Source organism: Haliotis rubra, unplaced genomic scaffold, assembly GCF_003918875.1.
Source record: "Haliotis rubra isolate DU_JTF1 unplaced genomic scaffold, ASM391887v1 Scf106, whole genome shotgun sequence".
Taxonomy (NCBI): domain Eukaryota; kingdom Metazoa; phylum Mollusca; class Gastropoda; order Lepetellida; family Haliotidae; genus Haliotis; species Haliotis rubra.
In genome coordinates, this window is record NW_025764959.1 from 920,207 (window position 1) to 938,790 (window position 18,584).

The 18,584-nt window shown below is 39.6% G+C and overlaps 1 protein-coding gene across 1 annotated transcript; it reads left to right on the plus strand.

Annotated features, from left to right (window-relative positions):
* The first annotated feature begins 211 nt into the window (after positions 1 to 211).
* On the plus strand, positions 212 to 10,585 carry LOC124278122. Its single transcript, XM_046713870.1, has 10 exons — positions 212 to 395; positions 2,736 to 2,809; positions 4,965 to 5,000; positions 5,793 to 5,897; positions 7,104 to 7,118; positions 7,573 to 7,584; positions 7,937 to 8,053; positions 8,956 to 8,967; positions 9,315 to 9,445; positions 10,462 to 10,585. Exons 1-9 carry the CDS (start codon positions 325 to 327, stop codon positions 9,443 to 9,445), a joined length of 573 nt encoding a protein of 190 aa, XP_046569826.1. The 5' UTR covers positions 212 to 324; the 3' UTR covers positions 10,462 to 10,585.
* Positions 10,586 to 18,584: the final 7,999 nt, after the last annotated feature.

Here is an 18,584-nt window from a genome sequence, read left to right on the forward strand (position 1 = left end):
TTATGGGCTGTGGGCTATCCGCTATCTGCGGCACCATCATGACAGTACCTATAAGACCAACCGGAGTAAAAATTCCTCATCAGTCGTGAGACTTAAGGGAAGATGTCTTCACCAAAAGCCTTCCTGGTCGGGGTGACCCTCCTCGTCCTCATGCCCTGTGTCATCCATTGCTCGGTCACCTTTGAAGTGTACAAACGCTTTGTGGACAGCAACTGCTTGTCCTTGGGACAGATTGCCCAGGATATCTGCGGCAATGCAGAGGCTGCGTGTCTCCCAGTGTTTGAATTGGTTGAATACTGTGAAGAATTTTGTGGGAGGCACACCATGAATAGTGCACTACTCTACAGTGCTGTCATGGTCGGAAATGTTCCAAGACTGAATTCAACAATGTGCAGGTGCGTATCAAACAGTGTTTTCCAAAGTTAATTAGGTGACTCTGTGAGGGGTACGTAAGTCCCAAAGCATTCAAGATACATTTATACTTACCATATTTTCTAAACGTAGTATTTTTGTAATTTTTTATTATGGCTAGATTTGACTACAATGGTCAGCAGCTGAAGGGATGGTGTAAGTCCAGCTAGGGTCTATGCAGGTAGCAAAGGTACTGTAAGCCCCATGGTCCCTAGTATGGTTATCTACCTTTAGTTGTTGTCGATCTATATCCTGTTTTTGTATTATATCGTCCTCTATAGTTAAAGTATTTTAGATTTTATTACTAGTTTTAAATATATATATATTATCTTGTGTAATAGAAGAGTTAAGCACAAGTTTTACTGTCCTTTAAATATATATATATATATATACATACATGTATATATATATATATAATATATATATATATATATATATATATATATATATATATATATCTGTGATATTCTAGTTGGTTTTACTGTCCTTTGTCGACAGATATTTTAAAGTGATTACCTTGTTTTCAACGCTATATGGCTGTAATATTGCCGATGCGATGTAAAATTTTAGCTCACTCACTAATTAGGTGAGTCATGATATTACTTAGTTACGTCCGTGTATCTTGTGGAAAGTAACATTGTTATGATACGTATTGATATAAAACTTTCATTTTCAATGCGTAGTATGAACATATACTCTCTGGGCTATGTTGCATTAGTTTGCTGTCGACCCGTGAAGGCCCGGGTTAGAATATTGGCCTTCAGTAACCCATGCTTGTTGTAAGAGGCGACTAACGGGATCGGGTGGTCAGGCTCGCTGACTTGGTTGACACATGTCATCGGTTCCCGATTGCGCAGATCGATGCTTATGCTGTTGATCACTGGATTGTCTGGTCCAGACTCGATTATTTACGGACTGCCGCCATATAGCTGGAATATTGCTGAGTGCGGCGTAAAAGTAAGGTCACTCACTCACTCACATTTCGGCCAAGATCATCCTGAATGCCGAGACCAGCCCTTTATGATCCCGACTTGTACGCAGAACACATGTGCTTCTGGGTCCCACCATGGTGGCTGACCCATGATGATCCTGGTATTCAGTGAGTGAGTGAGTATGGTTTTACGCCGCTTTTAGCAATATTCCAGCAATATCACGGGGGGGACATCGGAAATGGGCTTCACACATTGTACCCATGTGAGGAATCGAACCCGGGTCATCGGCGTGACGAGCGAACGCTTTAGCCACTAGGCTACCCATGCTTGTTGTAAGCAATGACTATCGAGATAGGGTGAGACAGTTTGGACGCATGTCATCGTATCCCATGCTCATAATGTTGATAACTGGATTGTCTCGGATTTGTGGGGCGGTGGGGTAGCCTAGTGGTTAAAGCGTTGGCTCGTCACGCCGAAGACCCGGGTTCGATTCCCCACATGGGCACAATGTGTTAAGCCCATTTCTGGTGTCCCCCGCTGTGATATTGCTGGAATATTGCTAAAAGCGGCGTAAAACTAAACTCAGTCAGTCAGTCAGTCTCGGATTTGTACCGACCACCATCATATAACTGGAATATGGCTGAGTGCGGTGTTAAACAATAAACAACACCGAAGTGGTGAATGTCTGTGGCCATTTGGGTCAGTGTGAGTGAGTGAGTTAGGTTTTACGCCGCTTTAAGCAATATATCAGCAATTTTCAAGACCAGAAATGGGCTTCAAACATTGTACCAATGTTGTGAAAAGAAACCCGGGTCTTTGGCGTGACGAGCGAACGCTTTGACCACAAACCGTCTGTCTGTGCTTAGCTCTTCTATTACACAAGATAATACTTAAATACTATGAGTTTAATAGCAGGAAGGTTGTATGGGCTTAGTATATGTGTTTTGTTAGTTTTATAGTTGTAATTGGGCCTGTAAGTCTTGTGACGCGCTACTTACGGTTCTAAGCTGGTTCCCGGCTCCCTTTGTGCGCCCCAACTTGCGATATGCGAGACGGGGCCCAGCATACTTCCGGTACCCGATTTCCGTAGACAAGTGTATATTCAACAACCAGTTCTGGTTCCAAATTGTGCGACCGCCAAATATGTCTTTACTGGATCAAGTGTACAACCATGCTTGTTGACAGTCAAGACAATTTCTTTGAATTAGTTTGCTAATTTCGGGATGGTTAGATCGGAAATTTGTTATTCCTGCAAGGATTGTCAGTCAACTGACAACTATGAGACCATTCGAAAAGGTGTGAAACGTTGTCTGTCACCGGAAGTACTGTGGCCTCGCAAAGTGCCGTGACCTATTTACGCCTATTTCCCATAAAGTTGCTTTTATCCTTCAGATACTGCGCCAGGGACCCCACAGGCTTGACCTGCCATATTCTGACGTTCCTTAACAATGCAGCCGAATGCCTGGGTGAGTTCCATAGACAATTACCCAGATGGCTCTTCGTGTTTGTTTTATGTTGAATTCATGACAGCTTCACCCCTTTTGGACAAACACGGTTTGCTAAACAGTGTGACTTCGTAATGCGGAGCTCTTCATGATGTATGTCAGATCGGTTTGTTTCCGTTTGTTTCAGTTACCATATTAAAACAACAATTTTTGTTTTCGATTGCTTCTTTGAGAGGCGAAAGGGTAGCCTATTGGATAAAGCGTTCGATCGTTACGCAGAAGACCGGGTTCGATTAATACATGTATTCTCATCTTGATTTAAGAATTATGCATAAGAATAGATTAGCGTTTCAGCTGCACTTATACCTTTGTTTGGCATAAATATATTTGATATTGGGCAAAATATGGTACAATTGAAACAGAATGTTACCGAGATTTCTAACTTGAATAAAAAGCAAATCCGTTAATGTGTGCCCTCGGACGTGTTTTGAGCAAAGACAGCCATGGAAGAAAGCTTATATTCACAGGATTAGGGACAAGTGGAATAAGGGCCAGGTGGAGTATGTTGATTCTGAGAAACGCAAAACGCTTTACTCAATTTGTGCTACATCAGAAAAAGGACATGTTAATTTCTTCCCCCAACTTTATCCACAACTATAGCACATAGACTTTGTCCAAAACGGCTTTCCTTGTTTAGTGGGTATTTGTCGCAAAAGGCGACTCCATAGATCAGAATTGGTCTTCAACAACTCATGCTCGTCGTAATAGGCTTGTTAAGTGGCCTTCACACAACAAACTAAAGTTTGACAACATATGTTGTCAAACTCGAGTTTGAGAGTGTGAACATTCCAACAACTCGCCACCAACACCAATTTCAGAGTTGTCAAACTGTTGTCGAGAAATAGGATCGGTCTCTATCGGTTCTCACCAACTTTTCAATCACACTGAAGTGTTGTCAAATTTGTGTTGTTCAGAAACAACCAATCGTAGTCAACGAAATTGTCATGTGACCGCACCAAATAGAGACATGGCGCTCAAATGACACGAACATTTGACAACATGTGTTTGACTTGTGAAAACGCGTGTTTGACAACTTTCAAAATTTCAACAATATGTGTTGTCAAACTTTAGTTTGCCGTGCGAAGGCCGCTTTAGGTGATCGGATGGTTTGAAATGCTGACATGGTTGATGCTTGTCAAGGTTGAAATTGATCGATGATCATGATGTCAAGTCAGTCTATTGACTCGATCGTTAACACACCCTCGTCATATTGTTCTGTGTCGGTAAACCAACAAACATCTCTCTTCTCAAAGGTGGATATCTGTCTGGTAAATGAAATCGGATGCCAAAAGAATTTTATTGGGTGACTAATATGTGAAATGCTGGACTTCATACGGTGAGATTTGGAGATTTCTCCAAGTGAAACTGACCGCCTCCGTGGTGTAGTGGTTAGAGCGTCCGCCCGGAGAGCGGAAGGTCGCGGGTTCGATCCCCGACCGCGTCATACCAAAAGACGTTAAAATATGGTACTTGTTGGTCCCTGCCTGGCATTAATGGGTACAACAAGGACTGGTCGGTCGGCATTTCTATGCTTGTAAAGGTACAAGTTGGATATACCTGTGGAGATCCGGATCAGAACTGGTCTTCAGTAACAGGAGACTGACGGGATCGGGTGGTCAGGCTGGCTGACTGGGTTGACACATGTTATCGTATCCTAATTGCATAGACCGGTGTTCATGCTATTGATCACTGGATTGTCTGGTCCAGATTCGATTATTTACAGACCGTCGCCATATAGCTGGAATATTGCTGAGTGCGTTCAACAACAAACCAACCAGCCAGCAAGTCGTACATAATTAGTTCATGAGTGTTGTGAAGCTCTTAGTGAAGATCCGGGGTAGAACAGGTCTTCAGCAATCCATGCTTGCCACAAAAGGCGACTATGCTTGTCGTAAGAGGCCTAGGCGACTAACGGGATCGGGTGGTCAGGTTTGCTGACTTGGTTGACGTATGTCATCGGTTCCCAATTGCGCAGATCGATGCTCATGCTGTTGATCACTGGATTGTTTGGACTCGATTACAGACCGCCGCCATATAGTTGGAATATTGCTGAGTGCGGCGTAAAACTAAACTCACTCACTCACTTAATTTAACACTTATTGTCTTTTGTTTACAGGAACAACGACGACACCAGGACCCACGACACCCATAGGTGAGTTTTTACTCAAAATTGAGAAAATGCAGGAATGCATTTCCCAGAATGAACTGAAATCGTTATTAAACCCAAACATAGTAGATAATTTGAGATGATGGATAAATTACTAACTTGTTTGGGCTCTTTTTAATTCTAATAATGCAGTTGAGTTAGAAATTCAGCTGTTCAAGTTGTCAAACTCAGTTTGAAATTTGAGTTAAAACTAAGTTTTTTCGAGAAATCGGCGCCTGGTTAAAAAGAATGATTTTGACTATGATTTTCTTCGAAAAATGACTTTTATCCTGATGTTAACAGTAGTCCACCTGGACCAGTGTCTCAGCTTGATACAAAAGTAAATGTCCAAGACCCCATAATATTTACTTAAGTATATGCAACAATGATTATAACTCATTTAGAAGTTTGGCGACCCGTGAAGGTCCGGGTTAGAATATTGATCTTCAGAAACCAATGCTTGTCGTAAGAGGCGACTAATGGGATCGGGTGGTCAGGTTCGCTGACTCGATTGCCACATGTCATCGGTTCCCAATTGCGCAGATCGATGCTTATGCTGTTCATCACCGGATTGTCTCGTCCAGACTTGAATATATACAGACCGCCGCCGTATAGCTGGAATATTGCTGAGTGCGGGGTAAAAATAAACTCACCCACTCACCTAGAAGATAGGCAGGGATACCGATCCGACAAACCACACACACACACACACACACACACACACACACACACACCAATTACATGAACAAGTGTACGTTTTGCTAATTCAGAGATGTACAAATCACATTTTTTTAATAGCGTGTGGGGCAGGTGGCAGCCCCGGAGGATGTGTATCCGGCACTTGTACAATACCACTGGCGTTGGGCACTTGTCCTACTGGTGAACAGTGCTGTTTAGTTACTAGTAAGTATCATAGTGTTTATATATAACATCATTTTTATCCGGAAATTCTAGTGAAGGAGTCCGAGGTTTACGTTGCAACAGCATTTTTTCAGCAGTATGGTAACGAGACCAAGTTTACAACTGTTCAGAAGATAAACCGCAAAAACAATACAATTTCCAAAGGAAATGCGTTATACATATTCAGACATGGCACTTGTATTACAAAAGGTGCTGTATATAAGCCACCTCCCGATAACTGTTTTAAAAAGTCGGTTTCCATATTTCACGTACGTTACTTCTGAGAATGAGAATGACTTAATATACAGGACCTAGATTTTCGAAGCTCGCCTAGTGTTAAGATGGTCGTAAGTGTCATACATTAACATTAACTTACGACTATCTTAGCGCTAAGAGAGCTTCGAAAATATAGGTCCAGGATTATAGTTACTCACAATCATTATCATCATTGTCAATAATCTCATCTTGAATTAGATATAATAATTAGAGAATAATATACCCTGTCCGGTTTCCTTTACGGTTTGTGTATTGAAGATAGGACCTTTGGGCAGAAAGAACACATAACCATGAGCAGTAGTTGTGCTCGGTATAATTACAGTACTTTATCGGGGGAAAGTGTTAGAAAAAGCAAAGAAAGAAGCAAAGCTAGCTAATGACTTAGTCAACGAATGATTTAACCTAGAAGAGCATAGCTACTCACAATCAACCAGGTCAAATATTATGATAACCCGTGAAGATCCGGCTTAGAGTTTTGTTCAGCAAACGATGTTTGTCGTGAGAGGCGACTAACGGGAACGGGTGGCCAAGCTCGGTGATTCGGTTGATGCATACCGTATCCGAATTGTGTCTTATTTTATCGAAACGACGTCAACTATTATATTCCTAATTATACTGTTTTAATTGTATGCCATTTAACAACATTACATATGTACATATATTTCTATTTCTATTTTTATCTATGTATTAACTAGATTTTAGTCTCTCATAAATCTCATAGATGAAATTATCTGGTCAAGATTGGATTATTTACAGACCATTGTCATATAACTAAGAAAGTGCAGTGTGTAGTGTTAAAACAACAAAGAAAATAGAGCAAAAATATGAACTTTTATTGTGAAAATTGTGAGAGAGGCAGATGATTCCAGGAGATATATGTCATGGCAGAAATCGAAACTGATCATATCATGAATACTTATCTTTTGTTTACAGCGACCATGGCGCCAAGTGAGTGGAAGTGGAACACCAATCATGGGGTTTTGTTGTAATAAGGGATAATGGTCGTTGGACTGTAATTTTTATACAATACGTTTTTGCTGATTTGGACAGTATACCAGTTAAGCGTTCACTGTTTGATAAGGGAGGACATTCCGAAGTCCTACACCTCTAACGTTTACGTTATTGTTACTCACCGGAGTAAAGGTATATTGAAGCAATGATGCAAAGATGAGGCCCCATTCGAAATGTAAACGCACAGTCATGGTAGTCCAGTTCACCAATTAGCCCATATGTCACCCATTGAATCTGGATAAATGATATTTCGAGATTACAAGCATCAATTTCTATAGAATATAAGAGGTAGAATGCCATTATGTATAGAGTATCAAATAACTAATTTGCCATAGGTAAAGTTGTTGTCTTGGTACTGTTATTAAGTCAGTTTCTCTCCTCTCCTCTTCAGCAACGGAACCTGGTGAGTATTTGTAAAGAACGTTTTGTTTGAATCTACAGGGAGTTGGGTGTAGGGCCTCCTGAAACAGTATTTCTGTTGCAGCAGCCGAGGCTTAAGGTTGTATGAGAGCATGAAGTAATGCACATGCCAGACGTTTACCATTTTGGTGTATCTTACAAACATGGGAAAATGTTGCTAAAATCAAGAAGCATTCTAAAGACCAAATTAGAATTAAAAAAGGGATAATGGTCGTTTGACTGTAATTTTCTTTACACAATACGTTTTTGCTGATTTGAGGAGTAACATAGGTGACAGTTTTATTTGTTGTAGGAAATACGTACAAACCACACGGAACCTGTTTTTTTTTATATAGCGTGTGGAACAGGTGGCAGTTTAGGACAATGTCTTACCGGGACTTGTGCCACACCACTGAACATTGGCACTTGTCCTTCTGGTGAAACTTGCTGTTTCCTCCTCCCGACGACCGCTAGTAAGTATCATGTTTTTATGATGATTGAAATCGCATTCTTCCGGTAACATCGTTTGACAGATACATACTTTTATGAAAGCCTTCAGCAACCGAGTTTCATTTGGTCTTCCCCAATCTATGTTTGTCGTAAGAGGCGACTAACGGGATTCTGTGGTCAGACTCGCTGACTTGGTTGACCTCATCAGAATTGTGTCGATGCATGTTTACGATGTCAATAGTTGGGTTGTCTGGTCCAGACTGGATTATTTACAGACCATTGTCATATAACTAAGAAAGTGCAGTGTGTAGTGTTAAAACAACAAAGAAAATAGAGCAAAAATATGAACTTTTATTGTGAAAATTGTGAGAGAGGCAGATGATTCCAGGAGATATATGTCATGGCGGAAATCGCAACTGATCATGCCATGAATGCTTATGTTTTGTTAACAGTAACCACCTCGACAAGTGAGTTGAAGTGGAACACCAACCATGGGTTTTTGTTGTAAAAAGTGATAATGGTCGTTGGACTGTAATTGTTATACAATTATACTGATTTGGACAGTATACCAGTTAAGCGTTCACTGTTTGATAAGGGAGGACATTCCGAAGTCCTACACCTCTAACGTTTACGTATTGTTACTCACTGGAGTAAAGGTATATTGAAGCAATGATGGCAAAGATGAGGCCCCATTCGAAATGTAAACGCACAGTCATGGTAGTCCAGTTCACTAATAAGCCTATGTGTCACACATTGAATATGGATAAGTGATATTTCGAGATTACAAGTATCACCTGTTTTGCCCATTTCTGTAGAATATTGGAAGTATGTCATGATATATAGGGTATCAAATAACTGATTTGCTATAGGTAAAGTTGTTGTCTTGGCACTGTTATTAAGTCAGTTTCTCTCCTCTCCTCTTCAGCAACGGAACCTGGTGAGTATTTGTAAAGAACGTTTTGTTTGAATCTACAGGGAGTTGGGTGTAGGGCCTCCTGGAACAGTATTTCTGTTGCAGCAGCCGAGGCGTCTTAAGGTTGTATGAGAGCATGAAGTAATGCACATGCCAGGCCATCTTGCAATCATGGGTATGTTGCTAAAACCCAAGAAGCATTATAAAGACCAAATTAGAATTTAAAACAGGATAAAAAGGTATAATGGTCGTTTGACTGTAACTTTCCTTATACGATAAGTTTTGCTGATTTGAGGAGTAACATATGTGGCAGTATAATTTGTTGTACGGAAATATGTACAAATCACATGTAACCTGTTTTTTTCATATAGCGTGTGGAACAGGTGCCAGTGTAGGACAATGTGTTGCCGGTGCTTGTGGTACGCCATTGCAACTGGGCACTTGTCCTGCTGGTCAAACTTGCTGTTTCGTTGAACCGACGACCGTGGCAACAACCACCTAGGTAAGTATCATGTTTTTATGATGATTGAAATCGCATTCTTCCGGTGACATCGTTTGACAGTTACATACTTTTATGAAAGTCTTCAGCAACCGAGTTTCATTTGGTCTTCACCAATCCATGTTTGTCGTAAGAGGCGACTAACGGGATTCCGTGGTCAGACTCGCTGACTTGGTTGACCTCATCAGAATTGTGTCGATGCATGTTCACGATGTCAATAGTTGGGTTGTCTGGTCCAGACTGGATTATTAACAGACCATTGTCATATAACTGAGAAAGTGCAGTGTGCACTTTAAAACAACAAAGGAAAGAATACATCGTATACTTTTGCGTTGGGTGACGTTTTTGACGTTGCTCAGTGGATTGTCTGATCCGGAATTGAATATTTACGGGCCTCCGTCATGTGGCCGTGAGATTGCTGGGTACAGTTTCTAAATAAATTCCCTTGATTCACTGTCTGTTATTCATCTGGGTTCACATTTCTGGTGTCCCCCGCCGTGATATTGCTAGAATATTACTATAAGCAGCGTTAAACCATACTCACTCACTCACTCATATGGGTTCACAATACTCATGTTATCACTGCATTACTCAATGATATCCTTATGAGTGAGTGAGTTTAGTTTTATGCCGCACTCAGCTATATGGCGGAGGCCTGTACATATTCGAATCTAGACCAGACAACACAGTGATCAACAGCATGAGCATCGATCTACGCAATTGGGACACGTTGACATGTGTTAACCAAGTCAGCGAGCCTGACTACCCGATCCCGTTAGTCGCCTCTTACGACAAGCATAGGTTACTGAAGACCAATTTTAACCCGGATCTTCACGGGATTTCATCCTGATAAAAGTCAACCTGCAAGTGTCTTTTGAGTGATTTGGTCAGACGTTGCTGTTGACACTGTTTTCCTGAACGAACGTGGATGGCATGATGTTTTAGATCATCTGACAGTTGACTTAAAGCTTGTAGAGGGGAACTCCAACTGTTTGGTAATTTTAATCATTTTCTTTTAGCGTAACAAACGTCGACAACGCCAACAAAAAAACAACAGTGTATACACACAAAGAGCGTAGCAGCTGAAGATACCAAAGGAAATATATCTATGTTACTTGGGGCCAATAAATGCATATATCATTATTTTTCTTTGACTTATATGTCAGCCCAGAGATATGAACATTTTAAAAAGAGAACGATGTTATCCTTTAAATGCACTAAATCACACCGCACTTCTTTAAAAATAAATAATGTATTTGTCTCAGTAATACTATCAGCCCTCAGGGAAGCTACATAATATTTTTTTCCACAAAATATTAGCTATTCAGATTCCAATATTGAATTAAAATGTCCGAATGAATTAATGCAACATTGCATTAAATCGACTCTTGCGCTCTCTACCGACCGAACATTATTACCTGCGAACCCCATAGAGTTATGTCCCTTGGAACGCTCTTTACGCACAACTTGTGATGGAAACCAGCTCGGCAAACACCGACAACACCGTTTTCGATGTACGAGCATTTATTCACATTTCATGTATGGCAAGTGTTCTCTGTTTGGAAGCTGCGTTGCCTCGAAGTTTCAATTATCCATTTCAGGCAAGTCATAAGGGATAATAAGTTATTTTTTCTGCATCAATAGGAGTGAGTGAGTGAAGTAGATGACCATACCAGTGACCATGGGGACTTACAATACTTTTGATTCCTGCATGGACCCCAGCTGCATTTACACGATCCCTTCAGGTGTGGGCAATAGTTTGGATATTCAGCCGATCATTAAAAGAAGAAATATTCTACCGTTAAAACGATGGTAGACATAATCATATGTACATTTGTACATCGAATGAAATGGCACTCATGTACCTTCTCAGGGGGAAGGTTGTTGTACCTTCTCAGGGGGACAATAGTTGTATGGTACTTCACCCCCGTGGAGGGTACAGTGCATGAATAGGATATATATATATATATATATATCATGCTGGATAATTTCATGTTTGTTACTCGGAGTTTCATGCACACACAAACACAAGTGTGTCATCAGACAAAATGAAATCAAGTTGCTGGGAACTATTTTTTTCTCATTTGGCTTGTGTGCTTTCCATGCCGACAGGTTGAAAGTAGTTCACTCTTTTTGTTGCTTTTGTTGCCTTTGTTATTGAGAATTTCCAGCTTCTCTTCAATACAGAGGTTACATAATCCTGAGTGTCGCTTGCTGGTGTTTGATTGTTTCAAACGTTCCATTTTATTTCGTAGGTGACCTTGTTGCCAGATATATTTGGATAATTCTGTTTCTTTTTCGTAGCGTTCTTTTCTGAACGATTTAGGGTGCTTGTTATCTCAGTTTGAAAGAGCCGCTTGCTTGCCCTATGTACGAAACTGTGTCCGCTTCAGTTGTTACAGTGGCTTTGTAGGTGACGTCATCAATCAGGCATTTACCTTTGCTGATTTGCTTTTTGACTGCAGTTGCAGTTCTTCTCGCTAGGCGTTTGGCTTGCTGTTTTCAATACTATCTTGTTATGCGCCTTGATTATCTGTTTATCTTCATGTTTTTTTATGTAGCTGTAACTTAATTTAACCGTTGATCTGTTGAAGATCTTGTGAAGCTTGCTTTCGCGGGGAAAGTGTTTGTCTACCAGTTGTAGGAAATGTTTGCCAATATTTGTTTTGACATTTTTTACTGAATGGCGGGTTGTACCATGTGATTTTTCTTGATTTGCCTTTTCCTTGTTTTCCCACAGCAGGTTTTGGTGTGAACTGTGTGTCTGGTCTGTAACCAGATGTTGTTCGTAGTATGGTACTGCACTTTCGAATATCTCCTGGTTTGATGACAATGTGGATATTCTTTTGATGATTGTGGTATATTTTTGATGATGTTAGGTGGGTGGTTTGAATGAGAGTTGATGTAGACTGTCTCGTCAATTGGTTTTCTGTATGGTTTGTGCGTTCCTGTTTTGAGGTCAAGGGTCACATCTAAGAAGTTGACATTTTTTATGTTGGTTTCGATTGTGATATTGAGGCCACATGCGTGGAAGATGTTGATGGGGTTTTCCTAAGCCTGTCGGCCTTGCTTCCAGAGCAGGACTCCACTGTAGCTAGCCCATCATTTCTGTTCAACCCTACGCTTCCTCGCTCCAAAGCGTAGGGTTATACAGAGATGATGGACTAGCTCTCGTATCTAGATAACTGGAACTAGAGAAAATGGCAAAACCGTTTTATTAACACATGTGCATAGATGTTACATACATCATCAACAGCACTATCAAATTTACAAACTAAGCAGGTGAGCTGCTGCATCGGCATAGGCCCAAACGGTGAAATCCTTCATCTTCATATGCCAGGAACTGTTCCCCGCCTTCTGATGTTTGGTACTGCTCAGGGATTACTAGGTCACGACGATGGGATGGTAGAGGAGTAAATTACTTCTTCCTTGCTCGATACAGGGTGTCCTTCTTCATATGAAACGTAGATAAGTTGCCAACATTTGTTGTTATCATTTCTCGATATTATGTCTTTATACCAAACAATTTTCTCTGATTATCACCCAAATCCCGGACCATTGCGAAACACTGATCTTAAGATAATACAATTAAACGTACAGAGTCTTAGAGATTAGCTAGATATACTCCAGGCTGAACTGGAATCATACGATGCCATTTGTATTACATAATCATGGCTGCACCATGGTATAGACAGCAATGATATAAAAATTCCTGGTTTCCATTTACCATTAAGAAAAGATAGACAGACTAAGGGTGGAGGTGTAGCAGTATATTATAAAAACAACTTGTCTTTCGAATGTATGAATGATTTAGACTTGCCTACGCTTGAAGCAATATAGGTTAAAATAAGATGCAAGAAACGAAATTACTTCATTGGGACATTTTATAGGGCAGATTGGTTAAAACTGTTACATGTACCTCCGTACAAAATTTCCAGAAAATAATAGAAACTGAAAATTGCTAAATAAATGGAAAACTAAATCGGGCAAAGATGGCAAACAGTTATTATTTCTATACCTGTTTTAAATTATCAATGTGCAGATCATGTCACAAACATAAAAACTGAAGGATGGGTGTGGAAAGAGTGGGGGAAAACACGTGCAAAGTATCTGAGTCAACTGAGATTATCCTTCAAAAACATCATATGTACATTTAACAATCACTTATCATTAAGTGCAACCAAAGCATTACAAAAACGCCATATTTCCATACAGCATAACATCACCTTTGGCCGGAGTTCCAAACATTAGATACCGAAAGCCTGTCAGTTAACTCAAAGGAAATAACCCTTGTGTTTTACAGTGATGACTTAATATGAATTATAGGCTGATATGTGTTTTCCAATGTGACTGAGTCAGTGAAATACTAATATTTACCAAACAAAATTATAAAGGAGCCTTTCTTCAAGCAGTGACTTAAAGCCATACATAGCTAGATTGTTTAGATTATAGACTTCATATAAGGCATCATAGGTATTTCACAAACATGGTACAGGAACCTTAGCCTCATTAGCGTATTTCCTCACCACTTGCGAATTAAGCGTTGGCAGATGTAAATGTTACTGAAGATGTTGGTCCCAGCCAGCCATGGGTGTTTGGTATGCTTAATCTGTAACCCGAACCCTGCAGTGAGTTTTCCCGCAGATTATAACAGACGGTGAACCAGGGACTATCTAGATATGTTTCATTTAGGGCGTTAGCATTACAGTAAGGGCTGGACGGAAGGGGAAATAATATCGTTCTGTGACTATGATACAGCAGAGACCATATAATAGAATATTATGTGGTCTCTGGATACAGATTGGGACAAAATATGGAAAACAAAATATTTGGACAACAGACCATTGTTTGGGTCTTATAATTGTAAATATGATTCAAATAGCTTAACCTAATTTCGATATTCTTCGACTGTACATTCGGTTGAAACTGGAAAGTATACATTTATCCCGTAACAAGAACGAATGTTTACTTATAATTCAAAAGTATAACAGCACGAGTATCCATTTTGTCTTTTGTTTTCTACCCGTCCCTCAATCACATGTGTTTCCAGGTCACGGAGCATCAGTGGTTTAGGGGCCCGTATTGCAATTTTCGTGCGTTTCCATTTGTTGTTGACGCGGCATAGATGCCTTGTAACATCGCTATTTGATTATGATTCACAAACACATGCTCATGACATGGTTGAAATCGTGCCACGGATTAGCAGATGTTTATCATGAAGGTTTTTTATTTAGGTGGTTTGAAACTCGCTTTTACAAAGGCCTATAGGTTCGATCACATTAATATTCGTTTTACAGCTTCTAAATAAAATTTTCTCTTAACATGCTCACGTCAAAACTGATTTAAATTCTAATCGCAGATAAAAGAATAAGACAATAAATAGTATGCCAAATTATCGTTACCATGACAACCCTGTGATATTTCACCTTACGTAAGAGAGTAATAAATACGATGCTAGGTATGACAGTACTACTGCAGATGATAGCGTATGTCGTAAATTTCAATAAGTTGCTGCAGCGCTATCCCTAATCACTGAGTACCTATACAATTATATGTGTGATGGAGGAGAACATGCGTCGCTACTTTTCGCAATTATCTGAATACATGTATGTAGCGTGAAACCGGCAGATACCTATAGAAGATTTTTTAAAGTGTTAGCCCTACCTGTAACAACCACGTCCCGTGTCTATAAAGGGGATATAATGTGGGAATGAATGACAAGTACTTTTATCTGGGCCCGTTTATGATGATACATATTGCGATCTTTCACAATAATCATTGCCTATCAGATTGAGGGTACTTTACAAACATAACCGGTATTTCTACTATTGTATTTATACAGCAACATTCTTCGAACTTTGTCCATATACGTCCGCCAGATACATCGCACACTACCCCTTTCTCTCTTGATCTTCTCAAACGACTGTTGCAAGTTTGAAGAATCCTGGTCAAAGCATAAACGTCTTAAGACTATTCCCTACAAATCTGTAACATACACAGTGTACCCTAAATGGGTAGAGCTTCCGTTCGGGGGAATATCAGAAGGACAACGATACCATTATCTCCAATGTTGTAGAAAGCACCCAGCTTACTTAGGAAAACAATAACCCACTGAGATATTGCTTTCTTGTCAGAATCAATATTTTCGGCACCTCTCAGATCTGAACTTGAACATGCGAGGTTTGAGTCTATGTCAAGCTAAAGGTCTGCAAGATGTTTAGCAACACTGGGGCGTAATAGTCATAGGCCTGCTACAAACAACGGAATATATATCTTGTGAGAAGGACTTCTCCGACAGGGAAAATAATAGCAATGCAACATCACATTTACTTGTGTGACATTTGCTTACGGAATCTGGGTTTATGGATCGTCAATTTAAACAGGACAATCAAGACGAATTTCACAAAAGGCACGGATGTCCAACATGCCTATTGTATACTCAGAGAACGCACCCGCCTGTGCTATTCGGTCATATTCGCTACACGATAAAAACTATTTTTCATTTCATGTCTCAAAGAATATATTATTTTATATGGCATTGTTTGTTATCGTATACGTTTGTGTTAATGAAACAAATGTGGACAACTTTAAGTTCATGTATGGCGTTATTACAGCGACGGCTGAGAGGAAGGAGAAATAACATGGTTCAGGCACTGTGAGACTATTAAGAAAGGTCACATGCAGCGCAATAATATTCCAATTATGTACTGCCAAACACTATTTTACAGTAGTGATGCGCGAGCTGAAGAGACTTAAAGAAATTACGAGTTGGTTTGTGTAGCGTATTTGGCCTTGCTCCAAGAGAGATAAAGTGCTGTTCTGTTGGGACGGCTGGGGACACTTGCAAAGACAAAGGGGCCGCTCATCGCCCTTTGTTCACCACACACGAGATTTGCCAACACCGCAGACAAAGCGTAACTGATACTTGTAGCAAGAGCGTGAACGTTGATTTCAAACGTACTAAACTGAGTGAAAATGAAATTACATGAACCAAGTAATTCACATGATGGAAACAAATGATCATCTTGCTTGAGCACAGGTAACATAAAGGTGTATGAACCGTTCATACACATACCCCTGATATCCGGTATGATACATATATATCTAAGGTGTGTAAAATTTTGTAAATTTGAAAATTTACATGTGTTCCCCCACCTACGTAAATTTACATGTTTCCAACCTGAGTAAACTTAGAACGAAATCGGAAATTTCACCACCCATTGAAATTCAAAGGAATGTATCGGAAATACTGTATGATCATGTATTTACAGGGGTATATATTTTGCAATTCATGTTTGGAAATACCTGACAATCCGGTCATGGCATACATGAACGAGGTACTTGTGCATTCGAAAATGTACGATGGGCATATGTTTAAAAGGTATAGATTCATATGAAATATATGCCCGAAGTTAGGAAATATCTGAAAACATACGTAAATCCGGTCATGGCATGTATTTCCTACTGTATTTACGTTTATTTCAATGGTTTACTATCCGGCTTTTGGTCCTGTGATTCTTTTTAAAATCAGTTTGAAATTCAGGAATTTTCTGACTCATGTTCGCCTGTTCAAATAATTCTATTATTATCTCCAGCCACGAAGTGAGGGGATATCTGTTAGGGCTCCGTCCGTCCGTTCGAGATGATGGGGACAGATTTTCTCAGAAACCGTTATAGATAGGGAAATCAAATTTGATATGTGTTTTCAGGACATGAATGCCTTGACGGAGTTTGAAAACGAATCCGTGTTACAATTTGCTACAGAGTTATGGCCCATGTCATGCATTTCTAGACTTGGTGTACATTATTCCCAACGGGAACATATTTTTCTCAATAACCGTTATAGATAGGGAAACCATATTTGCTATGTGTTTTCAGGACATATGTGTCGTGGTGGACAGAAACCGTGTGGCGGGGGATATTGATGACCACGTCTATTTGTTTAAAATTGCACTGGAAACGTTTCCTGAAATACTTTACTGTTGTCTGGGTCACTCCTGTCCCTTGTTGATGCAGGGGGATCATTATACAACACGACCAACTGTTAGGTGAGTGAGTTGGCTTTTAGCAATATTCCAGCAATATCACGCCGGGGGACACTAAAAATGGGCTTCACATATTCACTCATTCTCAGTCAGGGTGCACATTTTTGATCATGGAAATCGGATTTTTTTTTAATCTGAGCACAATTTGTTCGATATGACAATGGAAAGTATTATCTACTTGGCCTATGTACAGAATGAAAGCATACAATGTATCATTGTTTGTTAATAAACGGCAGTTACTAGCAGTGGGGTTATTTTCTAGGGCTAGTGTATTTTACGTCACATAAAATAATTTCATGTTAAATATATGTAAAACTAAAGTACAACTTAATTGTTTGCTAAAATCCTTTCACAAACTAAAGTTTATTTCAACACAAATAAATCAAAAGAGTAATCAGATGTTATATAGAATTTGACCGTTGTATTGACAATTGGTGAAACTTCAAACAAGAATTTCCAAATAGATTCTCTAGTTCATCTAAAGTAATATTGAATGCCTTACACTGGTATTTCTATATTTATCGACAACGTCAATGTGTTATGCGACCTGGAAATATATTTATTTGCTCCATATTGGTTATCAAATGTATCACTGTAGGGTAATAAATATTTAATACAACTGTAACGTAAAATACTGTCAAACATAACGGATGCAGTTTTTGTCATTTCCAGAACACAGCAAATACAAATAAATTAATTACAAATCTTTAACAAACGTTTAGCAACAAACGTCGGATTATATAGGCATCTATGGTCAATTAACGTCAGTACAATCCAATTGTATTGTACGTTATAGCAACTGTATTTTCCGTTACAAATGCCATATGGTAATTTCAGTATGTTTTTCATTACCGAGCATGATTACACATGATACATGTCATTAGAATACCTTCATTACACGCATTGATAAACGTTTAACAGTTTGACTTGTACACATATACAAGAATCATAAGGTTGAAAGTTCAACACTTACATACCGATGATTTAACCCGTCAGAGCTTCAGATCATGAGCAGCAGGCACATTGAAATCAGCATGAATGACGCAACATGCATGATATGTTTTCATGGCGTCCTCAAATTTGTTAGTATATTGAAT

Excerpts from the sequence above, each read along its gene's own strand:
- LOC124278122 (XM_046713870.1), top strand. The coding sequence starts at position 325 with ATGAATAGTGCACTACTCTACAGTGCTGTCATGGTCGGAAATGTTCCA. Across the intron at positions 2,810-4,964 it reads CAATGCAGCCGAATGCCTGG|GAACAACGACGACACCAGGA; the intron begins GTGAGTTCCATA and ends TTTTGTTTACAG. Across the intron at positions 5,001-5,792 it reads AGGACCCACGACACCCATAG|CGTGTGGGGCAGGTGGCAGC; the intron begins GTGAGTTTTTAC and ends TTTTTTTAATAG.